This window comes from Capra hircus, chromosome 18, assembly GCF_001704415.2.
Source record: "Capra hircus breed San Clemente chromosome 18, ASM170441v1, whole genome shotgun sequence".
In the NCBI taxonomy this organism is placed as follows: domain Eukaryota; kingdom Metazoa; phylum Chordata; class Mammalia; order Artiodactyla; family Bovidae; genus Capra; species Capra hircus.
In genome coordinates, this window is record NC_030825.1 from 36,685,236 (window position 1) to 36,712,253 (window position 27,018).

General features: G+C 55.7%; 2 protein-coding genes across 3 annotated transcripts; both read right to left on the reverse strand.

Annotated features, from left to right (window-relative positions):
- LCAT (lecithin-cholesterol acyltransferase) lies at positions 1,358 to 4,869 on the reverse strand. Of its 2 annotated transcripts, none has more exons than XM_005692166.1 (6): positions 4,452 to 4,869; positions 3,581 to 3,737; positions 3,389 to 3,504; positions 3,199 to 3,294; positions 2,892 to 3,116; positions 1,358 to 1,954 (listed from the first exon to the last, which is right to left on the reverse strand). In XM_005692166.1, exons 1-6 carry the CDS (start codon positions 4,603 to 4,605, stop codon positions 1,380 to 1,382), a joined length of 1,323 nt encoding a protein of 440 aa, XP_005692223.1. In that variant the 5' UTR covers positions 4,606 to 4,869; the 3' UTR covers positions 1,358 to 1,379. The 2 variants fall into 2 exon arrangements, with proteins under 2 accessions (XP_005692223.1, XP_017917665.1); XM_018062176.1 differs by having other exon boundaries at positions 4,242 to 4,570.
- Positions 4,828 to 26,615, reverse strand: SLC12A4 (solute carrier family 12 member 4). Its single transcript, XM_018062175.1, has 24 exons — positions 26,455 to 26,615; positions 21,452 to 21,546; positions 19,963 to 20,094; positions 16,148 to 16,294; positions 16,008 to 16,062; positions 13,998 to 14,128; positions 12,534 to 12,775; positions 12,173 to 12,387; positions 11,451 to 11,615; positions 11,275 to 11,373; positions 10,932 to 10,989; positions 10,422 to 10,596; positions 9,852 to 9,970; positions 8,350 to 8,448; positions 8,072 to 8,191; positions 7,766 to 7,870; positions 7,344 to 7,512; positions 6,858 to 7,053; positions 6,575 to 6,744; positions 6,358 to 6,489; positions 6,168 to 6,275; positions 5,809 to 5,996; positions 5,560 to 5,693; positions 4,828 to 5,401 (listed from the first exon to the last, which is right to left on the reverse strand). The coding sequence occupies exons 1-24, from the start codon at positions 26,567 to 26,569 to the stop codon at positions 5,310 to 5,312; spliced, it is 3,261 nt and encodes a 1,086-aa protein (XP_017917664.1). The 5' UTR covers positions 26,570 to 26,615; the 3' UTR covers positions 4,828 to 5,309.

The following is a 27,018-nucleotide window of genomic DNA, read 5'->3' on the forward strand; positions in this document are numbered from 1 at the left end:
CCTGGCACTCCAAGCTGCTCCTGGGTCCTCTGACTGAACAGAGGGACAAATCCCTCCTCTTTAGCCATTGTCCAGCCTGAGCCCTGAGCTCTGCCTACCCTGACCCCATCTCTAACCTCAAGTCTCAGTGCCCTAAGGCTATCACATTGACCAAGTCTCTGTTCTTATTATTATCAATCTTCAACGGCATCAGCCATGGCTACCTTTTGTCCTTCTCCCAACTCCTGCCTCTTGTTTGCTGCCTCTGCCTTCTTCCCAGAACCCAAACACTGAGTGAAGCTCAGTCCTCTCAGCCAAGGCGATGCTGATCTGTCTTCCATATTTCAGATGCCATCCTTCCTCTCTCAGGAGGGGCATCATGGTTGTCCCTCAGGTGGCCTGTAGGCATGCTGGGCTCTGCCTATGGCCAAGCCTTATTTCACCTCCCAAAGGACCCTTTATCTAGCCAGTTCTTTCTCTGGATTACTGCTTGTCTCAGCTAGCATCCTTTCCCTGCTGGGCACAGCACTGGTTTCCCCACAATTCCTGCCCCTCACCCTCCACCCCAGACTATACTCCATGCTGCAGAGAGGGGACTCTTTTCTAGGTTGGAAATCTGGTCACACTCTTTCCTTGGTTAAACCCTGTATCAGTTGCACACAGCTCTTAGGCTCAAATGAGTCTTTATAGTCACCCTTCTCATTCATTCCATCTGATCTCTGCATTGACAAAACCTCCTCTGGGAAGCCTTTCCTGACCCACAAGACTCACCACCTTGTTGCTCTCTATACTTTTCTCTCAGATCACGTAGCTCCATTACCTAAAAATTAAATCTTCACTAGTGAAGTGACCTATTTAATGGCTGTCGCATTCCTAGATTCTAAACTCTGTCACGCACCTAGCACTCAAAAGCCTCTGTCCAGAGGCGGGGTCTCGCCTGCCCTTTTGGGAGCTAGGAGGGACATTTCAGATCTTCCACATCCTGTACCCTTGGCTCCATGTATGCCCATTCCACTGCTATGTGTGCAGCTGCCTCCAGTCCCCAGTGCCCAGAGCAGAGGCAGGCACAGGCGGGCTGCTTAAACAGCTCAACCAGCAGTTTGTGCATGCTAAATCGCTTCAGTTGTGTGTCTTTTTGTGACCCTATGGACTGTAGCCCGCCAGGCTCCTCTGCCCCTGGTATTCTCCAGGCAAAAATACTGGAGTAGGTTGCCATGCCCTTCTCGTGGGAAGCTATACATCTCAAGGTGCCCAGTTCAGTCCCAGGCTTTAGCACAGCTCCTCACTTCACAAAGCACCAGGCCTGTGGCTGCGGATGAATGCATCCTGGTGTGAGGACCCTAGTGCCTTTCCTTCAACCCACAACACACATCAGGGCTTTTAACAGCAAAGGAAAGTCTTTATTCAGGGGGCATTGGCTTTGGGCTGGCAGTCGGGGGTACAACAGTGCTATTTCGGTAGGTACCCAGCAGGATGGCATTGATGTGCTCCAGTGTCTGATTGCTGAAGACCATATTGAGGTGCTGTGTCCCTGGCAGAGGCAGCAGGTGCACGGGCTGTTTTTGGCGGCCCTGCCAGCGGGCACAGAGCTCAGTGCTACGCGTGGCCACAGTGTCATCACCATCCTCATATAGCACATCCACAGGGTCTGTGTAGGGGAAGCCGTGGTCATAGATGTAGGTGCTAGGAGTGGGCAGGCCTATGCCATACAGACAGTACACTTCCACGCCAGGTGCTGGGAGGCCTGCCAGCAGGTCACGTGACTGGAGCCACATGTACCAGCCTTCCTCAAAGTGCAGGTCTGTAAAGAAGCGCTGCATGTCACGGCTTGTGTAGTTGATGCTGGGGGTGGAAATGAACACGTGGTCCTCAGGCCACGTCTGCCTGGCAGGAAACATCCAGGGTGACGTTGTCGTCATGCGCTGCTCCTCTTTCAGCTTGATGCTGGACATGATTGGGATGCCTTGGTTGTCACCTGGGGACAGAGAGTAAGGTGGGACAGGGCTACTCCAGCCAGCAGGCCTGGCTACTCCAGGCCCACAACTTGCCCCCCAGCCCAAGCCAGTTGGACACTCAATCTTGTCCTTGCCCAATCCAAACACAGACTCCAAGTCCTAGACTAGAACCGGCCTAGCATTCAAGAAGTGCTCATGTGTACTTGTTAACTGAGAAGCCCCCATGGCACCTCTGACAGGCAGAGCTGGAGGGCTACAACAGGAGGGTAGGGGAGCAGTGTTTCGTGAGGACGGGAGTATGAGTTGGGGGGATATAGTGCTGGCAGTTCTGTCTCAGGCAAGCGTCTGTTGACCCTTGTGGCCTGTGCTGCACAGGGCTCAGAGCTGTGTTCTGGGAAGGATGAAATGAGACCCATCTCTGTTTGACACCCATTGATGTGGTCTGGTGTTTCCTTCACTTCAGCTCCTAGAGGTAAGACCATGTCCAGGTGTGCTCAGCCTACAGTACATGCTCCACACGAGGTATCTGTGCCACTCCTCAGGGAAGGGCAGGAGGGGCTCCTGGGGTCTGGCCCTGGCTTTGGCAGATCTGCTGTGGCCTGGCTTAGGGAAGATCCGTGTGCAAAGCAGCTCCTGGGAGCTGAGTGGGTAGACCTGAGGCCAGAAGGAACAGACTTCAGTCAGACTGAGCAATGAGTCAGGTTGCTGGGATTCACTTCATCTTTGTTTACCTCCCCTTTATCATTGCTGAGACAAACTGTCAGCAATTTGTCTAACAGTCCAGGCTGGACTCACTGCTCTCCAAGGACAATGAAAGGGGCTATTTCCCAGAGGTGGTAGACAACACCCCCCAGCTGGGCATTGTGAGAAAACAGGAGTAGGGCCAGGCGCACAGTCAGCTTCTTTCCACCACGCCCCCACATCCTGTGGGACCCAAGTGATCACAGGCCCTCTCACCTGAGGCCAAGACTAACATAGGCTTGATGGAGCCTCCCCAGGGAGCCCCGAGAGAGATGAAGCCGTCGATGAAGCGGTCCTTCCAGGTCTGGGGTTGGCGCAGTAAGAAATAGAGCAGGTGCAGGCAGCCAAGGCTGTGCCCAATGAGGAAGACCGGCTTCCCGTACGTGGCATGCATCTCCTCCACCAGCCCAGCAAGCTTCAGGTAGTACTCTTCCTGCTGGCCTGCAGCAGGGATGGGTCAGCATGGCTGGAGGTGGGGGCCTCTGCCCTGCCCCCCAAGCCCCCTAAACATAGACACACTCACTAGGCTCCAGCCGCCAGTCGTAGGGGGCGGCCCGCACTGTCTCATCCCGCACGTACCCATTGTTGACCAGGTTCTGTACCAGTGTGTGCATATAACCTGTGGGGAAGGCGGCAGTACCAGGGGCTGTGGCCATGGCCCCTGCAAGCCCAACACAGCCTAGAGCCCCACCTCTCCCTCAGCACACACACACCTGCCAACTTGCTGCTGTCCAGGTACTCGACAGAGTAGGTCTTGCCAAAGCCGGGGACACGGATCTGTACACCGGGGGCATTGGACACCCGCCCAGAGCTGCGATTGTACACAACCCTGGGGGCAGTGGGACATTCAGCAGACCCGGCCAAGGAGCAGGGCAAGGGACTAGGCCAGAGGGGACAGCACCCACCTGGTGTTGTCGATCCAGCAGTCTACCCCAAGGGGCAGGAACATGTTGAGATCTAGCCAGATGGTGAAAAAGTCCTCTGTCTTGCGGTAGCACATCCAGTTCACCACACTCGGTTTATCCAGCTTGGCTTCCAGCTGATTCCCCAGGCAGCCGGGCACTGCGGGCACCAGCCTTCACTCTGGATCCCTCCCATTCCCCTGTGGTGGACCCCACCCTAGCCTCACCTCCCCGACACCACAGTGACTAGCCCCACCCCTTCCTCTCCTATACACACTGTCAACCCCCAGAGACTAAGGACAAGATCCTTTCTGTTCATATCCACTGCTCCGTCTCCCCAAAGCCCAGACTCTACCAGAGAGGGAAGATCCAGTGGCCAAGGCCACTGACCCCTGCCCCCACAGAGCAAACAGCTAGCACGACTCTCCATCTCTGCTAAAGTCCAAGAGGAGAACAAATAGTGTAGGGAGCAGGGGCAAGACTTGACAGGTCTCTCCTGCTCTCCTGGGCTGGGCACCTCGTCCTTGCAGGGGTGGGGGCTGAGGAAGGAGCGGCGGAGGGGAGGGAGGAGGCTGGACCCAGGGTCTGGCTACAGCTACAGCTGACCACAGCTTGTAATGCCCTGACCAAGCCCTCCGGCACACCCACCCGCCACTCCACCCACCTGGGAGAGACACCTTGGAGACACAGGAACAGTGTGGTGCGAGAAGGGGTGGATTTCTCCTCAGGACAAGCCTCTGGCCCCTCCAAACACTGAGTTAAAAATCGGGGCTAACGCATGGGCAGAAGGGCGTCGGCAGGCTGTGCTACCAGGGGCCGGGGCCCTGGTTCCCCAAGGGCTATCCCGGGTGTATCAGGCCTGGCGGGGGCTTACCGAGGATGACGGGCCGTGTGTGGTTACTGAGCTCGGCCTTGGGCGTGGTGTGCGGGGGGAACAGCACATTGAAGAGCCAGAAGGGGGCAGCAGGGGGGAGCAGCAGCCCCAGCAGCAGCAGGACCCACTGCCGCGGGGAGCCGGGCAGCCCCATTCCAGCCCTAGTGCCTGGTGCCCGGTAAAGCGGTCCTGGGCTGGCCTTATCTGGAGTGGGGGTGGGAGGGGCCCCAGGGCCAGTGGGAGGGACAGCCTGGCCAATGGGGCTGGCCAGTGGTTGCCGGAAAGGGGCACAGCCTCAGGGAGCCGGCTCTGGGCCTGGATTCAGTCCCGCCTTCTTCCCCCGTGCCAGGGGAAACAGAGCCAGGGCAGCGGGAGGCCCAGAAGTACACAATGTTTTATTGAAAAAAGTCAGGCTTCAGCTGGCTGGTTCCATTCAACTTGGCTTGGTGGGGGTCCCCGCCCACAGGAGCTGAGTCAGATCTTCCTGCAGGCGGGCTGGGCCGGATCCCTCCCTTGTCACCCTTCCCCTCCTCTCTGATGGTGACATCCAAACAATAAATATGCAATAAATAGCGCTCCCGGGCCAGCTGCCTTCAATCCCCATGTCAGCCCCCACCAGTCTTCTCCAGTCAGGACAGGCATCCTGGCGTGCTGGACGGGCAAGTCCCCGAACCTCTCAGGGTCCCGAGGGACCTCGGATCCATCTCCATGGCCAGGTCTGGGCCCAGTCTCCAAGGAGACCTAGTAAAGCTGGGTCCAGGGTGAGGCCAGGCAAAGTGGGGCTGGCAGGTGGGTGCTGGAGGGGGGCTTTGTGTTACCCTGGACACCTTCACTCTAGGCCACAAGTCTATACTGGGCTCAGGAGTAGATGGTGATGACTTCACGGCCACCGCCACGTACCAACAGCACTCGTTCGAGGCCCTCGGTCAGCACCTCCAGGAACTCCATGTCTGTGGGGCATCAGTCAAGGAAGTAGCGCCCAGGGAAGCACCCAGGGAAGTCTGGCCCATCAAGCAGAGCTGGAGTACCCTGTAAACGCCCAGGGCACCCAGGGACAGGAGCTCCCAGCCTGACCTCATACACTGCCCATCTCCCCACCAAAGGATCCAGTTCTCATCACCCTCGCTGTTCTTGGGCGGTCCGGGCATGTTCAGTAGGACCAGGCGGGCGTCATGAGAGCGTGTGACAATGACTTCATTGAGCTTCACAGCCGTGTGCATGCGCCGCACATTAGACTGGTCCCTGCAGATAATGTGGCTGATCGTGGATCCCAACCCTGGATCACCCCACCGGGCTCATCTGCCCCCAGCCCACCCCCAGGCCGGGATACGGCTGCGTCCATTTCTGCTGCACTCACGGCTTAATATGCACCAGCTCCCGGAAGTTGTCGGGCGTGTGGCTGGGGTCCCAGGGTTCCGTGGCCATGTACTTGTCCCGGGTCCATGTCATCTGGATCTTGTCAGTCCCAGCTGCAGACTCATCCTCCTCGTCCGAGTACAGGCTCTCTAGCCGCAGGGCTGAGTGCCGGTCCTTGACTAGCTGGGCCTGAGGACAACCAGAGGAGGTCGCCTCAGTGCCGTGGGGAGCCAAGCTGGCCCAGCGTGATCACCCAGCCTCAGGGAAAATGAGGGGGGCCGCAGTGAGTCATTCTGATGCCCCCACTTGATGGCCTCTCCCCAAGCCAGACCCTGCCCTGAGCTGAGAAAGGTCACTGACCTCTCGCTCCCGCTCTGTCTTGGTCAGCCTCATTTGCCGCAGCATCTGGGAGCGCTGCTCCATCATCAGTGTGCGCTCGTAGGTATACGCAGAGATGTCGCTATTGTGCTGGGGAGAGGGTAAGCCGTGAGGACCAGGCTACGGGGATTGGGCAGGGCATCCACAGGGCCACGGTGGGCAGGGGCCTCACCATCTCCACCACCTCCACCTCTGCCTCTAGACGTAGGTGGTATAGGAAGATGGCCAGATCCTTCTTCATCTGGATGCTGTTGTCGTCCATCTGGGCCACCGTGAAGATGCGCATCCGGCATTTCCTCCAAACCTGCGGCCATGGAGGGTGGTGGCTCAGTTGCAGCCCCCCTGCATGGGCCCAGCCCCTCGCGCCATGGCCTGAGCGCCTGGCCCACCTTGTGCTGGCGCAGCAGGAAGGGCAGGAGCATGAGCATGCCGCCGTCGTGGACAATCCACCACACGTCGATGTGGCCCTCCAGGTAGCGCTCGTGGTTGCTGGGGTAGAAGGCGATGTTCTTGGGCACAAGCAGGGCCAGGTGGGCAGCCGTGGTGCAGCGCACGGTGTCTAGGGAAGAGGGGCACTATCGATCGTCAGCCCATGACTCTCTGGCCTCTGCCCCCGCTTAACCCCTGGTCCCTGCCCTATGTGGTCGAGCCCAGGCCCTGTGTCTCACACACCAATAAAGGTCTTCCAGGCGCGTGGGTCCTCGCTCTGTCGCCAGCCGTAGGGCCAGCCCAGCACCACGGTGTTGTGCCTCATGCCACCCAGGCCGCAAGACTGGATGAGGTGAGCCAGCCCCTCCCGCACCTTGCTGGCCACCACCACCTGGCAGAAGCCCTTCACCTTCTCAATCTCCATCATGTTCTTGATTGTCTGTAGGGAACATACCCGGGTCAGAAGGCAAGGCCATCCATGTCCCCTCTGCTGGGTTCCCTGCCCAGGCCCCAGGGTACAGAGCTGCTTGGTGGTGGGGGAGAAGATGGGGGCAAGCTGCCCACCCAGAGACCATGCTTGCAAGATGGAACCTTCATACCCACCTGGCTCCCGCTCTCAGCTCACCTGGCTGGCCAGGACTGGTCCCCTCCCCTATGCACCAGCTACAGCCCAGACATCTCCAGTCTGGTTTAGGGTCCTCCTACCCCCAACTCCTGCCCCAGCAGTACCTGCTCAGCGGCCTGGGCCTCTCCGTAGCTCTCCAAGAAGCTGCCCTGGATGACAGAACCGACGATGGTCAGGCCCTTGCCAGCTTTAAGCTGGGAGGCGAAAGTGAGGAGCCGCGGGTACTTCACATGAAGGTCCTCATCTAGCTTCAGCAACACCAGTAGCTGAGGCCTGAGTGGCCGGATGGAGAGGCAGCCTGAGACCAGGGCCAGAGGTCTGCAGGGAGCCCAGCTCCCTCCTCTCTTGGCTCCCAGGCCCCCTCAGGTAGCAGTGATCCAAGGGCCCGATAAGCAGGATGGTGCCCCTGGCAGCTCAGGACAGGGAACACGGACTAGGGAGGGAAGCCAGCACCTCGTGACTCTCCCCTCTCACAGGGGCGCCCCCTGAAAACCTCGACTGTCCCCGCCAGGCCCGGGTGACTCACCGCCAGTTCTTGGTGTGAGGAGGGCCCTCCTCTAGCCGCAACAAGGCATAGCGGGCAGCGCTCAGGGACAAGCCTCGGATCCCATCGCCCCATTCCTTCTCAGCCCTGCAGAAGCCCCCAAAGGCTGGTGGGTAAACCCCTAGGACTTGTGTCCATGTGTACGTGGGATGGAAGGGACCAGGCCCAAGTCACAGCCCCCCAACCCCCGTGCCATGGTGGCTTAAAGAAGGATGGCTCAGCTCCCCACACCCAACTACAGCCCAGCCCAGCAGCCCTGAGCACCCGACTGGGTGCTCCCACACTCACCCTTGGTACTCAATGTACTTGTAGATCATGCCGGCGATGAGCATGGCAACCAGGGCATAGTACCAGGAGGAGACAAACATCAAGGCCAGGCAGAGGCTCATGCCCAGGAAGGACAGCGCCCTGGGCCAGAGATGGGAAAAGGGCCAGAGTCAGGGAAGGACCTCCCAGTCTCTCACCAATAGAAACTGTTGCCCAGAAAGTTCAAACCCCATCCAGAATGGTTTCCCACATAACTCTCATGTCAGAAAACCTGGCTCAGGGGCCCAGCTGGCACGTACCAGTGATAGTACTTGAACCGAGGCCGCCAGTTGGGGGTCCTCAGGAGTGTCTGCACAGCACAGGCCAGGTTCACAAACAGGTAGCACATCAGGAAGAACCTGTGGCACAGGGAGCAGCTGGGACTGAGCGGCCCGCTTGGTAGCCAGGTGCCCGACGTCCCGGACCCTCCCCAGGCTGGGCCTAGGTGAGGAGCCGAGACTGTCACAGCCCTGCCCGGCACAGTCAGGCAGGTCGTCTCGGCCTCACTTCGCCCACGCCCCGGGCCAGATGTGGATGGGACATTGTGGTGGTGCCTGCTCTCAGAGGATGTTGAGACCACGAGGGGGTTGCGGACAGGGGGAACAGCTGTGGAAGAGGATGGTATAAAGGGAAGTTCAGTGCCTGGATGCAGCTAGACAAAAGCCAGGCCTCTGGCCTGGGGGACCAGTTGGACGAGGGGCTGTCATGAGTGTGGGGAGAGGGCGTCCAAAGAGGGCCATTTTGAGTCACTGCATTAGAGACACTTGAGGGACACTTCAGTGGGTGTGGGAGACCAGGACGGAAGAGACCTACTGCTTGAGCCCCTCAAGAAAGACAGGAAAGGCAGAGGGCTGAGGGGAGTGGCTGCCCACTTCTACCCTCAGCTGGTAAGTGAGGAAGGACAGACAAGGAGGCAGCAGGGCTGACGAGAGAGGGCAGGCCAGGGGCAGGAACTCTCACAGTAGGGGCATGCTCAGTCCCGTTAGGGCTACAGGGGAAGCAGCCTCAGCATCAAGGCTGACACATCCTGACATGGGTGTTAAGGGGCCACCGCCCGAGACAACTGCGGCAAGGGGAGTTTCAGGTGTACGTGGAGCCGGGCGGAGGTGTGTTGGGGGAACAGGGGAGCACTGACTCCGGCAGGCCTGGCTGTGGCTGGGGGCGCAGCTTCAGGGGGAAGGGAGCTCTGTCAGTCCTACCGGCCGAGTGGGGTGGTGAAAGGTGGCTCAGACACAATGGAACAAGCAAGAGGGCACTGGCTGTGGAGCAAGGCGTGTGAGGAGGGCACAGTGGCCCTGGCACTGGTGGAGGTGAGCAGAACGAGGACACTAACTGTCTCTGAGACCCCTGGAAACTGCTGCGAGTTTGCCACCTCCTGCAGGGTATTGGCAGGTTCAAATGCCCAGCTGACTCCAGAACTTTAAAAGCAAGCAACTTGAAAACAGGTGTATGGACAGTGGCGGCTCATCAAGGGTGCTGAGATTGCTGCTTGCCCGTCCCTGCTCTGGGTATCTCCCATAGAGGCACAAGGGACCTACTGGTCTCTTTAAAACATCTGAGTAAGCACTGGAAGGCAGAGGTTCAGAAGGCTGAGCTCTGCTAGGCAAACATCCCCCAACAGCCTGACCTGTCTGCCAGCTGCATCCTCAACCCTAGAGAGGGTCACAGACGAGTTGCTGGGCAGAGCTCCTGGCTAGGGTGTGGCTGAGGGTGCGAGGGAGACTTTCCCAGGGCCCTTGCCCTGCCCTGGCCCCCAGCTCACATGGATAGAATGGGGGCCACCATGTCCAGCGAGGCTATGAGGATGCCCAGCTCGGCGATGAGCGCCGTCAGGAGGAGGGCCCACGTCGGTTCGCCATTCGCCTTGCCATGGCCGAAAACCTGTACACACCAGGGGCAATGGGGTCAGAAGCGAAGAAGTTGGTCCCATTCCACACATCAGGACACACAAGTCACAGCCTGGCCTCCATCATCTCCAAGTCCCTCAAGGGCTCAAGTCACAGCCAAACCTATCCTGACAGGTACTCTGCCCTCCAATTCCCCAGGCCTCTCCGCTGTGAGTGGAGACAGGCGTTGGGGCTTCTGGACCCAGGCAGCTCTGCCAACAGCAGCTCTCCGTGGATGGCTGCCTGGCCCTGGCCTCTAGCAGGATAGCATGCACCCGATTTACTGTCTACTTCTCTCCCTGGCCAGCGTGAGGGGCTGCTGCTGCTGCTGCTGCTAAGTCGCTTCAGTCGTGTCCAACTCTGTGCGACTCCATAGACAGCAGCCCATCAGGCTCCTGTCCCTGGGCTAGGAACACCCAAATGGTGGGCGAGTGCAAGAGGCTCACCCGAAGGAAAGGGATGATGTTGTCCTTGGCGATGGCCTGCAACAGGCGTGGTGCCCCAGTGAGGCTCTGCAGGCCAGCACCGCAGGTGGAGAAGAAGGAGCCGATGACGATGACCCAGGGCGAAGGCCAGGCTAATGTGCCCACCACCAGGTTTCTGCTGACACCGTCGCCATACCTGCAAGGGCCAGGCTCAGACCATGCTCCATACAAGGAGCCCCTGAAACCCTGGCTGGGGCCACCCAGTGTGAGGGCTGGCAAGGGTCAAGAAGGACAGCTATGGGGGACAGAGCTCTGGCCCTCAGCAGAGGCCAGTCCACCAGCCCCTATCCTTCCAGCCCAGAATCAATTTGATGTCACCATCCTCTTAGAAGCCAAAGTCCTGGTGGGACTGACCCAACACTGACAGCCAGCAGCCTGAGGACATGTGTGGGACCACAAGTATGAGGGGGGCTGGGGTCTGGGCAGCAAAAGCTGAGCCCATAGCCACAGGGAGGGGCCCAGCTCACTCACTTGTCCCGGAGGACCACACCCTCGATGCAAGCGCCGAAGAGAACCACGCTGCTGAAGTCTGCAGCCGCGTCAAGGAAAGCTGGACCTCTGTTGCCACTGCTGCCCCCGCTCACTCCCTACACAGGGCCCCAGGGACCCCCTCGCCCAGTCTCAGGACACCTGCAGCTGAGGTTTCATGTCGGGTACAAACAAACCCCTTGAACGTGTGCATGTGTGTGAGGGTTGATGTATACGTGCATGCGTGTGTGGTGTGTCTGCACATGCCAGGTGGTAACTTAAACATAAGGAAGTGCCTCCTGCCCGCGCACCCCCCTGCCACAGTGCCAGGCCTGGGAAAGGATACAGACAAGGGAGGTGGTAACAATGGCCAGAATGGTCCCCACTGGGATGGATTTCTGCGCATCTCGGAGGTCCCCAGAGCGGTTGGAGCCAGCCATGATGCCTCCAAAAACAATGAGACTCCCTCAGGGGCTCCCTTAGGAGTAGGGGCAGGGAGTGTGGGTGGGCAAGAGGGCTCACCTGTTACTGAGGGGAAGAAAATGCCAACCAGCACGGTGAAGGATGTGGCAATGTCAGCCACCACGTACAGGGGCAGGCTCTCCTTCAAGCCAAGGGCGTCCGTAGAGGGCAGCCCGTGCTTCTCCACGACCTCACCCTTCTCCAGGTAGGCGCTCCATAGGTTTTCTGTGGGGGCGGCCGCATCACCACTGCAGCCCCAGGGAAGTCTGGGGCAGCCCAGCCAGGGGCTGCAGGTGTAAGAGGTTCTGGGGGCTCAAGGGGGTGACCTCAGCCCGATGGCTGTGGTTTCAGCCACAGGGCCACTCTGGCCACAGGAAAGGACTGGCTGGCTGGAAGTCTGGAAGGCAAAGGTAGCTGAACTGCCATTGTCCACCACTGCCTGCCTCTGAGACAGAGGCCCTTTATGGCTCCTGTGAGAACTATCCCAGGCAGGGTCAGGGGCTGGTGGCTGGGGAGAGAGGGGCTGCCAGAATTTTCTGGGGGGCTGCCGCAGGCCTGGGACACTGGCCAAAACAGGCTCCGTTCAACCGAAATTTAGCTGCCAGGAGCTGGGCTGAGAGGACACTGCTGGGCTGGGAAGGCAGCCAGCACCACCCTCCGTTCCTGAGCTGGCCACACAAGGGCGGCTCTGTGCTACCCTGTCCCTCCATGCTCGTTCCTTCCTTCTGCTCTGCTGCGGGGGCCCGGCGGGGTGGGGGAAGCAGGCGGAAGGGAGCACACACCCTGGAGTACGCCGGCAGCTGCACCAGGGATGCCCGGGATCTCGGTCACATTGTTGAGCAGGAAGTAGGGGTCGCAGGACTCAGCCGTGAGGTTGGGGCTGTGGCAGAAGAGGCTCCAGAGCTGGGTGGCCACTGTCTCGTTGTCCACCACAGCCGTCTTGGCGCAGACATCAAACTGGTCCCGGGACAGTGTCCTGTTGCCCAGCATACATACTCTGTGGGGTGTGGGGGAGGTGAAAGTATCAGCAGCTGCTCAGCCCGAGACCCCAACTTGCTCCCATCGGGCAGCCTCTACAGAGAAGGCCATCTATGTAAGGGGGGATGTCAGTATAATGCCTGGAGGTACTCCCAGGTTACTTACGGAAAAATAGGAGGGTCAAAAATAGACTTGATGCCTCCAGCATAGATGGAGAGGATGGAGATGATCACACAGGCCAGGAAGAGCGAGGCAAATTTGTTCACATACTTGACACCAACGAACACCACTAGGGTCATGAAGGTCAGAAAAATGGTCCCATATACCCGCATATTGTTCAAGGTGGCACTCGATGTGTCGTGAGTGCCTGTTGGGTAAAAAATGGCGGCTGGAGGGGCAATGTAGGTCTGAAACAAGAAGACAGATAAAGGAGGTTCAATTTTCCTATGTGGAGTATGTCCTTAGTCACTCAGTCGTGTCCAGCTCTTTGCAACCCATGGACTGTAGCCTGCCAGGCTCCTCTGTCCATGGGATTCTCCAGCCAAGAATACTGGAGTGGGTTGCCATTTCATCCTCCAGGGGATCTTCCAGACTCAGGGATCAAACCCTCGTCTCCTGCATTGGCAAGCAGATTCTTTACCCCTTAGTTACTTGGGAAGCAGTGAATTTTATGTGAAATATATCTTTTTTTTTTTTTGAAATATATCTTAATAAAGCAATTACTTACAAAAAAGAAAAAAAAAAGGATCCAGACACAGGAGCTGACCTGAATAGCTAAACAAAAGTGGAATAGTTTGAGAAGCAACAAAATAAATGACAGTATAGGATTATGAGCCAAAGAATAAAAATAAATATCCAGGAGTCCATACTGATATAAATACGTAATTGAATAAATAAACAAATGGAAAAAGGACAAACTTCCTTACAGAAAAAATCCAGATAATAAATGTAGGAATGTGGGAAATAGAAAAACAAAAATAAAGCCCCCAGAATATCCAGGAATAGGCTCCGTGCTACAGACAGAGGATCTGGAGGTGGAAGTAGGCAGGCAGTTCCTCTAAACATCTATTGTCTGGATGCCCAGGGGCGGGCACTGGTTAACCTATGCTCCCCACTGCCCCTCCCACTCTTTCCCCACCACCCGGACAGTCCAGTGGGAGGCGGGAAGCTGAGTCAGAGCACACTTAGGGCCCACAGAGAGGGTACTGACTTCCCTGATTTCAGTAAGAGGATAAGATGGATCTGAGAGACCTTGGCACAGAACCCTGAAGACAGAGCTGGCCAGAGCCCACATAAGCCCGGGAAACAGGCTCTCCATCACCACCGAGGCCCATCACAGTGTTACAGGCGGTAGTTCACAGACCACCTGCCACAGCTGAAATAGTGCCTGGGCAGCTAAAACATCCAGGGCCAAGGTGAAGACTGCCAGGCCCCTTCCATGCCTGATCCAAACTGGGAAAGGGCTGAAGGGGAGACTGGCTTGACAAAAATCTTTCTCCCTCAGAGAGGCCTTCCTTATTGTAAGCCCTAGATCTGGACCAGATATGAGGGGAGCATGAAGAGCCTGGGCTTATAGGAAAGGGGCTGTTCCAACAAGAACAGAAACGGCCAGGACTTAGCCTGACTTACCAGCAGGATCTCAATGGCCCCTAGGATGTACATGGCTGCCGCAAATGTTGTTCCCAGGTAGAAGCACAGGCCCACGGCACCTCCAAATTCTGGCCCCAGGGAGCGGGAGATCATGAAATAGGAGCCCCCAGCTACAACAGAAAAAGCATACACAGGTCAAGGCTGGTTTTTCTTCAAAAGGGCCTCTCCCATGACAACGCTTCACAACCATCCAGGGGCACAGGGACCACTTTTCTTATTTACAAATGAGCAGAACGTTTAGACAACCTTGCCTAAGATAGCATGGTTAATAAGTGGCCAGGCTGGGGGTGGACCTGATTTCATCTGACTCCAACACACAGCATGGGCGAGTGAGATGACTACTCAGCTGGGGCAGCTCTAGGTCCGCTGCAAAGCCTCAGTGGAGTTAGGTCAGTCCCCACTGACTCCCCTGGCTGATTGTGTCCTATCTCAGTACACTGCACACTTCCCAAGGGCTAACTCTGTTAGTTGACCCTCCAGACCAGGGAAGGGACTATATCTTATCTAGTTTTTCGCCCCTAGGGCCAGCCACAGGTTAACTGTCCATGGCTGACTCTCCTGCCTTGAATCTGTGCTTCCATCACAGTCTAACACCCCTGGCAAGACTGAGTCAACCCTGGGCCTCAGGGCCAGTGAGGGTGCAGGCGACAAGAGCCATCCCATGCTTCTGGTTGAAACTGCTCCTGATAAATCTTCTCTGTGAAAAATCTGGGAACAAGGATCAAGAAGCTTTATAAAGGCCACTCCTTTTCACCCTATAATCCCACCTCTAGGACCTTCTCCTATTCATTGGAAGGACTGATGTTGAAGCTGAAACTCCAATACTTTGGCCACCTGATGGGAAGAGCTGACTCGTTTGAAAAGACCCTAATTCTGGGAAAGACTGAAGGCGGGAAGAGAAGGGGATGACAGAGGATGAGATGGTTGGATGGCATCACCAGCTCAATGGACATGAGCTTGAGCAGACTCCGGGAGTTGGTGATGGACAGGGGGGCCTGACGTGCTACAGTCCATGGGGTCGCAAAGAGTCGGACATGACTGAGCGACTGAACTGAACTGAGGACCTTCTCCTAAGGAAACTGCCAGGGGCATGAACAAAGATCAGTGTGTAAGACTGTTCGAGACAATGTTTACAACAGTGAAAAAGTAGAGAATAGGAGAATAATCACATAAATTAGATAATATCACTCTGTTTTAAAAAACCAAATAAACTGTTTTCAGCATTTGAGAAATACACACACATACACACAGAGTTTGGGGAAAACAATACATCTCAATACTTTATAAGACCCTAAAACCATGGACCAAAAGGCTAACTAATCGTTTTGAACTCAGGATGGTGGGATTATGGGTACTCTTCAATTTTTTTCTACATTTTTTTATACTTTAAATCCCTCTTCTGATAAACATATATTGGTTTTTCCCTATTAATTTTATACTAAAACTAATAAAACTGTTATTTGAAAAAAATAAAAAAGGATTCAAACACAGGAACCAACCTAAATAGCCAAATAGCCAAAGTGGAACAGTGCAAGCAAAAAATTAAACTATAATACTAAGGTTATGAACCAAAGAATAAAATAAGTATCCAGGAGTCCACAGGGAAGGTATAAATACATGGAGTCTCTGAAAACCAAGTCCAGTCTCATCATGGAAAACCTACAATCCATAAAGTGTGGGCCAGGCTCATTGGCTTGGGCCACCAACAATGCCCTATCACCTTCTTTATCAGCCTCAGCACCCACTTTAAAAAATTACTTTTATACTAAAAAACAAAACAAAACAAACCCCGAACAAATAAAACATAAAACAACAGTGATCTCAAATTCTATCAAGAAGGGATGCTCCTAAGTGGTGACACTTTCATGGATTCAAGGACTAAGACCCCACCAGAAAACTGTCTGGGGGGCAGGGAATGAGTGTTTCCGGGCATGTCAAGGGGGATTCTGGGCCTATTCCCCACCTCAGGCCTGAATGGCACTCACCCACCTGGAACCACGCCATTGGTGGCGATGGCGCTCATGGAGATGGCCGTCAGCAAGGTCTGTGGGAAGGAGGACGGAGGTGAACAGCTCAGCTGGGCGGGCTCTGTGGGGCAGCCGTGGCCCTGCCCCATCCAGAATACTCACACAGCAGCAGCAGATGAGCACAATGAGGAGGGCCTGCAGCACACCAGCTGTGCCTACCATCCAGGTCAGCCGCAGGAAGAGGATAACCCCAAAGATGTTCTGCAGGCAGGGCAGGTACACCCCCATGAGGGTGCCCATGCTGGGTGCCTATGGAGCAGGAGGGGAGTGGGGGAGATGGAGCATCAGAGGGGCCCCTCATTGCTTGGCAGTCCCCCACCTCCAGGGTATTCAGCCAGAGAATAGGCTGGAAAAGGACATCCCAAGTGGAGACCTGGGGATACAGAGGGTGAGCTGACTGGATGGCCATGCTGACCTTCATACATTAAGAAATAGTTGGGGAGTGGGAAGGTATAAAACCTGATTCTTTTCCAAACCCCATGTGTGAACTTTTGAGCCTCACCTCCCCTTCATGGTCCTGCCACCTTCCCTTCCTCTCTTCTTTCACACTTCCAGAAAGTGAAGTCTATATCAGACCTCCACTTTCTCAGCCAGCAGGCCCTATTGTACCCAGGCCAGAATCTAAAAAGTTGTTCCTGACCCTCCCTCTCTCCCACGCCCCCATCCAGTCCAGGGGAAAGTAAGTCGTACCCAGTGTACCTCTCAAGGTGCCCTGAGATCAGTCTGCCTTGCCTTGGTCTTAATCCCCTGAAGCTGGGACGCTACACCTGGGCCACCTGGATAGTGCCTTCTTATGCCTGTCAACCTCTCCATGCTCCAGCTCACTCTGCTGCCAGAGCAGGACTCTGAAAACCAAGACCAGTTGCATCATCCTTACTAAAACTCCTCTGCATTGTCTATACTGTAATCCAGTGTGGGCCAGGCTCCTTGGCCTGGGCTACCAGGCATGCCCCATCACCTCTGTCAGTCTCGGCCCCGGACAACATCAGACCCTCAGAGCCTCTGAACCAGGGCATGTGCTGGGCACTGCCTGGGATGGTTATCCCTGCCTTACGGCCTGGCAAATTCCTCTTCAGTTAAACCTTCAGGAGACTTAACTGTTGCCTCTTCCAGGAAGTTACCCCAGGTTGCCTTAGGCAGAGTTGGTACTTCCTCTTGCATTCCCTCAGTATCTGATATACTCTTCTATCATAGTGGTCACAACAGGTCACGGTAATTGTTCACTTGAATGACCATAGTGGGGTAAACTTGGCTTATTCACTGTTCTGTCATCAGCAGGCCCTGCAGGTACTCAAAAGGTGCTCCTAAGCCCAGTGAGTGATGCCTTAGAAGGCCTCTGGGATAACCTGTTGGGGAAGACCTGCGTACAGAGTGGAGACTCAGGCTGGAAGGCAGGTAAGGAAAGTCTGTCTTAATGGGCACATCCAGGCAGGATGTCTCAACTACCTAAGAGCAGAGGAGGGGCTAAACAGGAGGCCAGGGCAAACGAGGAAGCACAGAGTTAGGGCTGGTACCTTCTTGAAGAACTGAGCCCCACATGAGAATAGCACAGAGTTGTGGGGTCCTAAGAGTTTCTGCCAGAGCCCCCAGCAAAGCCTGCTGCTCTAGAGCCGACGTGGGAGAAAGAACTCTGTGGCCACAGGAACTCTTCTCCAGGGCCCAGGCCGGATGCAGGATCCGTGCACAGCCTAAAGGACCCCAGAAGGGCCTGGGAGGGCCCTGAGTAAAAACAAATGGTCTCTCAAGCTGTCCTGTACAGAGCAGGTGATGGATACACCTCATGTGGCTTCTGACTGAGCCCTGGACCACCCACTGGATAGTGGCAGCTCCCAGCCTCCCCATTCAAGGCTGAGTCACTCTGGGAAAAGGGCAGTATGGGAAAGGGCAGGGCCGGAAATGCTTTCTGCATCTCTAAATAACCTCTGGCAGCCTCAGAAGGTCACCAGGCCACAGCCAGAGTGGCTGCCATGGAGAGGCTGCCTTGGGTCTTGGTGTGGTCTGGCTGAAGGCCCACCTTTCCGGCTTTAAGCTTTTCTTTTCTGAGGCCCCTGCTCACACCCGCCTGGGTGAGGACCACAGCTCAGTGGCCCCAGCTCCCTAGCTTTCTGCTGATTTGCTGTGGACTTGACCAGGCTCCTCCTTTCTCCATGAAACAGCGACTAGTGCTGGGACACTCAGTCATCCTCTGCCTCTTTAAACCCAGGGCCAGGGGAGGTGGCAGGTAAGCTGAGGCTGGAACCCAGCATCCTCATGGGCTCTTCATAAGGCCAAGGACCACAGCCCTTCACCAACCCAGAACACCTTGTTGAGATGTACTCTAGCCTTTCTTAGGGACCTTTTTACTCCCAGCCAGTGGCTTCCTGGACTTGGCCTGAAAGGACAGAGAGGAGACTCTTACCCAAGGATCTCACCCCTCACCGCAGGGCTAAACAGGGATAGCCAGAGATAAACAGAGTTCTCTGCTATCTGCAGTTCAGAAAATATCATCAAAATCACAACCAACAGGATAGGGTGAGGGTCAGGTCTGTGTGACCCCAAGATATCAGCTGTCCTCTCTCAAGTGTGGGCTGGGTTGCCTCCGAGAAGAGTTGCATGAGGGATGCACAGCCGCCTGGTCAATCCTCTCTCCTCACCCACCTCAGTAATCTCAAGGGCAAAGGCAATCTCAAGGGCAATCTCAAATACCTGCCCAAATGTCAAGGGCAGGTCTGAGACTGGGGGATGTGGTTTATTCCAGCCAAGGGCTCCTCCTGCCTGTGTTGACCTCCAGCAAGAGGTCAGCTAGTGCCAGATCCAAGCTCCTTTTGGGTCACAGCTGCTTTCCAAACCTCAGGGAGTCAGGAGACATGGAGGGAAGCTGCTTTGCCTCTAAACTGAATATGTAGGAGAAAAAAAACAACCCAGCCTTTGGTTAAACTGAGCCCCATCACACAGGTTAGGGATAGGGTAAAGTCATCCCTGGTGGCTCCAGTGGTAAAGAACCCACCTGCCAATGGAGGAGATGTGGGTTTGATCCCTGGGTTGGGAAGATCCTCTGGAGGAGGAAATGGCAACTCACTCCAGTATTCGTGCCTGGGAAATCCATGGATAGAGAAGCCTGTCAGGCTACAATGGGGTCGCAAACGAGGTGGGTATGACCAAGTGACTGAACAACAACAAAGTCATCCCGAAGAGAGGACGACTGGAGGGCCAGAGGCCCGGAGAGTGAACAGGGATAAGACCAGGAGAGAGATCGGGAACCCCTAGGAGGCAGTGTTTTACTCCTGTCACCCCCAGTCTCAGCACTCCAAGGGGCTACTGGAGAGGTCTGCCAATGGAGCCAACAAAGAAAGGGGCAGAAGGGTTTAGTCATCTGCTCTAGGTCACACAGCCCTAAGGCTCCTAGTTCCATAGGTAACACCCTTACCCATCCTGATGGGATGCCAGTGATCTGGCATTCTACACAGTCACATACCTCACAAGAAACCCACAAGTCTCCCAGTGTTATGTGTTGACCTTGTCTAGCTCAGTCACCTTAGGCAAGTTACGTAACATCTTTGACACTCAAGTTTCCTCACCTATAAAGTGGGGATGATAACAGAAACTGCCTCACAGATTTTTTGTGAAGATAACATGCAAGAACCCTGGCCCACTGCTTAGTATGATGCCTCACACACACACACACACACACACACAGGCCTAAGTAAAGGCAGTGGTCGCTCCCACCATTATTTCTAAGGGTCTCCCTGGTCCTCTGCCCTGAGGGGCTCCTCCTCAGCCCAGTCCTTGCCTCCTTAAACCCAAAGTACTCAGTGCCCATCCTCCATGCTCACCACACCTGGCACCTACTTCCCCAGGATGCTAACAGCTACGTGGGGAAACTGCCAACTCCATGGTGTTGACTGTCCTCCTAGGAGCAGCCTTTCTGACCAGCTCACCTTGGCTGCTCTCCGACGGGCACCCTCTCCACTCTCAGCCTCCTCATGCTCCTTGGCGCCCTGTGTGAGGTTGGTGTAGCTGACGAGCTTGCCCAGAAGAGATGACACCTTTGGGCGGATGTCCAGCTCTTCCTGTAAACAGAGCCACAGGGCATTCTGGCAACTGGCCCAACTGGCACCAGGCTACCTGTGTGCAGCCAGCAGCCTGGCCTCTGGTCCCTTGCCAAGCCCTGAGGCAGGCTTGGGCTCCTGCCTGGGGAAGCCCAAGCCAGCCAACTGGGCAGGTGTGGGTGCCCCACCCCAGCACTCACTTCTCTCTGCCCCACCTTGGCTCAATCACTACCAGCCCATTTGCAAAACTACCTGCCTCAGGGGAAAGGGTAGGACAGACAGGCACACTTCATCCTGCCTGTTCTGGCTGGCCACCTCCCTGCTATGAGCAGGCCTCTGGAACACACATCTGTGCTCAATAGCCACCCTAGTGATCCCAGGAAAACAAAGAAATTAAAAGAGGAGTCAAAAGAGAGATGTCTGGGACAAATGAAGTCTCTCTTATCTGCCCAAACCCTGATCCTCCTGGATGGTCTTCCCCACACCCTGTGAATAACCCACCTCAACCCCCAAGGTGGGATCCTAGCCCCCTAGCCCATCTTTGGGAGGGGTCAAGTCTAGAGGCCTCCCAGGGCTCAAGATATGGCACGGTAGCTAGCACAGCTTCCTGAGCGCTGTGTTTCTACCTGCCAGTTGCCCACATTTAGTTTTTCCCTATCAATCAGCTCCCTTCTGATCCTACACACAAGGAGAAACTGGCTTGGAGTAAGAAGTGAAGATGCAGGTCTTTGAAAGTCCATGGAGACTGAAGAGCCTACGAGACTTCCACAGAATGTGGGTAGGTGTGGGTCAGAACTTAGGGGCCTAAACCATGACTTCAATTCAGAGCCAACTTCTGATTTGAGTCTGAAAATGATAAAATTCAAGGCCAAAGTCACAAAACTGGGAATGTTTCCAAAGAGAGATCCACTGAGGTTATAGATATGGAGAGAGGGGGCAGATTCAGTGAGAAGGACCAGGTCTTGGTGAACTTGATGGGGCTAGAGTTGGAGGAGTCAATCAGGAAGGACAAGGAAGAGTTCACAGGAGAGGGAAGAATTGTGGACTGTGAGAAGTCCCAGATGTGAAAGAAACAAAGGAAATACTGAGGTTAGAAATCCTGAGAGGTGGTGACCTTGCTGAAGGGCTGCATGGAAGTCAAAGGTAAACACGCTTGGAGATAGTAATGGGGTAGAGGCCTCTGGGAAAGCAGTTTCAGTTGAAAGGGCCAAGAGAACTACAGCTTGGCTCCCAAAGAAGCGAGACAGACAAGCAGAGACTGGAGGAGGAGCGCAGACATAAAGAGGCACAACACCCAGCCAGCTTGCTTAGCTAAGGCTTAGGTCCTGACAGGTCCCTGCGTGCCCACACCCATGGCCCAAAATGGCTCCTCAGCTACCTCAAACAGTGCCAGGTTCCTGTCATGGTAGTCATTTCCTCTGGAAGCCTCCATGGGACAAAGGAAAGGGCTGCTCTCTTTATGGTTGCCATGTCCTGTAGAGAGAGAGAAACAGAATCCTAGTCAGGGGCTGCCTACTGAGCCCCCAGCATGCACTTCTCCCCAGCAGGCCTGCTGTCATCTCTGTGGAGCACTTTAGGGACCAGTGTAACAATACGGGGCCTCAGTTTCCCCAACATACCCTGTCAGCCTCCTTGAAAGAGCCAGAATTGGCAGACTGGCCAATGATCAAAACCCAGCACGAACACTCATCTAGCAGGGGGCACAGGAGCGAAGCGCCCAGACACACTAGCTCAGCACTGTTAACACCAAGGGGCGGAATCTGCTGCAGAAGGGCGTGGCTCAGTCAAGGCCCGCCTTCAGACCATCCCTGAGACACACACTCCCGTTTTTCCCAGCCCTTCTGGAATACCCAGTGTGCCAGGTGCCAAGGGCTCAGTGTCCTCAGGGCTCCCCCAAGAGCTACCCTCCAGATAGAGAAAGCCACACGTGGCGCCTTCTGCCGCCATGATCAGCCAGCCACCTCCTAGCCACCCCATCATGCACCGCGCGGGGACGGGATTCTTGAGGGCTGCCTGAGGCATGCCGGGAGGAGCGGCAAGCAGGAGACTGTCCAGTGTATGGAAGTGGGCGCCCAGAGCTGTCTAGGGTCGTCTGGGAAAGCCCTACGAAAGCCTGACCAGGTGGGTGTGGGGCTGGGCAAGGACTGTAGGCACAACTCGCTTGTTTACCTCCCTGTCCCCAGATACCAGCCGCTTGCCCAAAACTAGGCGCGTGGCCAGTCCCCACGTCCGCCTACCCCCCAGGCCGGTGAGGTAGGGCCTCAGCACCAAGGAAACCTCACAGAAAGAAGCCAGATGCACCTTCTTTCAATACGGCTGCCTCAACACTCAAAACTGGGCTGCTTTTTCTGGCCACCCAGCATTCACTCTTTCGTTTTCCAAACTGTGTTCATTGTGAGTCTCAGTGGGTGACATTCCCAGCTTTCCATGAAGCAGGCAGAAGACACCAAGAGTCCTTTTCTAGTTGCTAAGGGAGAAAAAAACCCTTCAGTTTGGAAACTGTGGTGGCAGTGACTGAAGGCCTCACAGCTGACATCTTGGTTCAAAGAAGCCACGTTGGTGTTGGATGGCAACGACTACGGCAGCAGTGTTGGCCTGGTGTCCTGTGATGGAGGTGGCCAACAGAAGTGTCTTCACTGATCCAGACTAGTGGGGTATTCTGGCCATGCCTGGTTTTGTGAGAGCTACCTGGCAACCTTTTCTTGTTAAATAGCCCCCAATCCATTTCTCTTGTTTGCAGCGAAAAATACTGAATGACGCCGCCTCCATTTCATACATCCTCTTGCCATCAATATGAAACTTAACTTCTCTGAGCAAACAATCACTCAGCAGGTGCTCTGCTGTGGATTCTTTACTGCCCCAAGAGACTGACAGGTAAAGCATGTTGATGACAATTTCTGGGGCAAAATCAGCTGTTCCTTCCCACAGGATGTAAAAAAAGTACATCGCCTTCTCTAGGAACCTGGACTAGCTAAGTAAGTGAAGCAGCTCAGTACCAGAAGCTACATGTCTGTGTGTAGGTCAGTGCTAAGGGCAAAGTGGACAGAGAGTGAGAGGTGAGGCCAGCCTACAGAATCACTTTAAAGCCTCGGGGTCGGGGAGGTGGGTGGTCACGTAGCTACTCAGACACCCTAAGACATTTGCTGTGCCCTTGATGCTTGTTCAGGATGAGGATAAGGAGTCAAGAAAAACCTGAAAACCCAGTACATGGATGGTCCTTCAGTGAGAAGTCCCTGAAAACTACTCTTAGATTTTTGTGACAAAAATATCTTCCCTGAATAAGTCAGAGGCTTTATTCTGTCCAAAAAAGGCAACTATAAGAGCTCATCTTGTTTCCCTTTCTGCCGTGGCTGCCAGGAATCTCTAAGCTAAATTTATTTCTTAGATCCAGTCATCATCTGCCTCAGAGTCCTTGCCCCTTTCCTCTGCATGGTTTTGATCTTTCTTACAGTAAGAGTCCTTTGGGGAGGAATTTTTGTTGTCTATCTCTTCTGACCCTTCTGTAGAAGTATAAAGGATAAATCATTCTAAACTCCTGCACTGCAGCCTTCCGTCCACCACCACCGCCATTGTCTAACCCTAACCTCACCTCTCTAAGGACTGTATTAGCATCTAGAAAACACAGAGCTGAGCACATAGCAGTACCCTCAAAATGCCTGTGGATGGTCTGCAAGACCCAGTTGATCCCTTGTCCCTTCAGCCATGATGCCAGGGCAGCTCAGAGCCCTTCCAAAGGTTACCTTTAGTTCTCATAGCAATACTCTAGTAGGTATCATTTACTCTCTTTTAGTAACAAGGAATGTAAAGCTCAGATTCAGAGGCAAGGTGACTCAGTGAAAGGGCCAAACTTGGGTCCCAGGGTCCCCTAGATCCAGGTGAAAGCTGAGCTGTGGGTTCCCTACTCCTGCTTAGGACCCCCTTCCATCCCAGGAGGCATGTACAGGCCACAACTAAAGAGTGTCTGGGGGTTGCAGTTTTATCCAAGGCTCCTGGTGCTCAGTGGCCAGAAGCCAAGCTTGGATTCCTGTGCCTCCCTCTGTGTGACCTAGGGCAACCTGCTTACCCTCTCTGTGCTGCCTTGGTTTCTTTTCCTATAAAGTAGAGCTAATAACATCCACTCTTCCAAATGCCTCAGAAAAAGGACAGCCTGGTGCCAGACACCCAGCAGGGATTCCATGGAGTTCCCCAAAATCACCTCAGTTAAGGACAGCTCCCATGGGATTGTGGGAATTGGGGGGAGGTGGGGTCTAAGCAGTGCCTGGGTATCTGTACTGCCCTCAGCTATTCCAAAAATCCCAGGGCAGGTCTGGGCATGCCTGCCAGGCCAAAGCTACTCAGACGCCACCTGAGACCCCTGGTGAACCACAGCATGAAGGCTGGGCCTGGGGGCTGCCTCTGATATGTGTGTTCTGGCCAGCAGCTGTGAATGCGCCAGCTGCAAACAGGGATCCAGGTGACACTCCTGGTATCCCTGTACAGGTATCTGCCAGGGGTACTCATCTAGAACCTCTTCACCCTCTGCCCACGGTGGGCTGGATGTACAAGTCCATCTATGCCCTTGGAGCAGAGGTATGGGCATTGAGAGATTCAGATACCAGGCTGATGGAGGGGAGGGGGGGTCCCATGAGATGCCCTCAGGGTCACTATTTTTGTACCCCTGACCCTTTGCAGCCCTCAACTAGAAGGATCATAACCACTCACCAGGGTGCAGAATGTCCCCCATACTGCAGACACAGTCACGATCTGGCTGAAAGGGAGGAAGAGGAGGTGGGGGGGATAGTGGGAGGAGCTGGCCCAGCCTGAAGGGACCTGGCAGGACTCAGCCAATGTGAGGCAGCCAGTTCCCTCTAGTCCTCTGTGAGAGGCCAAGGCGGAGCCTGAGGCTGGGCTTCGCTCTGCCTACCTGCTGGTCCAGGCTGATCTTAGGGATGCAGCCCAACCCAGCCTCTGGGGAGAGAGAGCCTCCAAGGGCTAGCAGAGGAGCAGGGGTGGCTGCTGGCTCCTGCTCTGTCCACTGGTCCCAGGCTGGGGCAGGTGCCGGCAGGGGTTGAGGTGTGTACACCCTCACAAGCTGTCAAGCCTGTTAAATTTCCATGATGTCCAGCAGCCCATGCCACTGCGCTCTGCCATCTCCACACACAGCAGTCAAGTGACACACATATAGCCATCACCCACATGAAGCATGGATCACCTCAGTCAGGTCCCCATCAGAGACAAATCCAAGTCAGATCAAGATAACATCACCTGACACATGCCACCAACATGCATGTCCCCTGCAGATCTCCATCACGGTCAGTAACAGACCAAGCATTTGTCATCAGTCACATCACCATCCTCATCACCGTAGGCCACAAGAATGTGCTATCGTGACCCCAGGCTGGCTCTGCGGTACCCCACAGCTATACATTTGCACAAGCACAACTACACATGCATGTGCTGCTGCACACCCAGACACAGGTTCTTGGAGTGTTCACACAAGAGTGAGCCCTGCAAGGACAGGGCTCTGGGGGCCTCCTAGGGAAAGAGATGGTCAAAGTCAAGGGCAGGCAGCTAGGAGGGGGAAGCCGGGTTTCAGGCCCAGTTTAACAGCTAGGTTAAGAGTTAGGGCTCTGGAGTCTCCCACCCTCAATCTGAATCCCCTAGAGCGAGTTACATAACTACTCCATGCCTCACTTCACTCATTCCTAACAGTAACACTACCTATCCCAGGGTGGGAAATTAGGAGGATTAAACGAGTTAATTCAGGTAAAGTGCCTAGACAAGCCTGGTCCCGTGTGAGTGCTCCACAAGGGTGGAGTGTCCACTGTACCTACAGATGTAAGCTGGGATCCATGTAGCACTCAGGCAGTGGCCCACAGACCCCTTCAGGCTTCCCTCCGAGGGGACTGGAGTGCTGGGTGGCACACAGAAGGAAGGAGAAGGGGAGGGGAGCGGAGGAGAGAGTGTGATTTTAGGGAAAGAGATGCTTAAGCACAAAAGTGTAGGCGAGACGAGAAGAGGTTAGGGGCGGTTGGCAGGAGGTGAGAGGGCTGGGGTCCCGCCTGGCGGGAAGAGCCAGGCGGGAAGAGCCACAGATGGAGATTCAGCGCTCTTCGCGCCCCAGGCGGCCCCGCTGGCCTGGCCACGTCTGCAGCCCCCGCCCGCGGCCCTCAAGGGAGGAGCTGGGGTGAGGAGGGAGGCCCGACCGCGACAGCAGGCGCCCGGGGCCCAGGAAAATTGTGTCTGCGCGCGAGAAGTTGGGGACTGTTTAGCGGCGAAGGAGTCTAAGAAAAGTTGGGCCCTCATCGACGTGTACGCGCACGGCCCGGCGTCTGTGCGCCAGCCGGCCCCGCATGGCCCGCTCCCCGCCCCGGCCCGGGACCCCGCCGGGCGGCCCCTCACCGTCCGCGTCGTCCCGATCGGCGCGCTCCCCGTAGTCCACCCAACTCAGACCCTCGAGGTTGTCATAATCGCCGCGCCGCGGCCCGTCTACCGGCACCACGGTGAAGTGAGGCATCCCGCGCGCTCGGCCCCGCCGCGCCCGCCGCCCCGGCCGCCCGCCCGGCTGTCCCCGCCGCTCCGGGCCGGCGCGCCCCGCCCGCTCACATTCCTCCCCGCTGCGCTCACTTCCTCCGCCCGCCCCCCGGGCCGCCCCTCGGGGGCGGGGAGCAGGAGGGGCTCGAGGCCGGCTCCTCCCTGAGGGGGGCCCCGGAAGAGTGAAACCCCCGGGGCTGGAGTACTATTCCACGCCCTGGGGAGGCCGGATTCCTGTGTGACCTCGGGTGGTGAGCCGCCCTCTCTGAGCTTCAGATGCAGTGCTTGTAAAATGAGGACATGCCCTTGGGGCTGATGAAGGCTCCTGAGGTGGGGCACAAGGTGAGCTTTGTGCCTAGTGAGCGCTCAGTGACATTTCTGTGATGCAGGGCCGGGGAAGAGTAGGCAGGAGCTCAGAGCTCATTCAAGAAC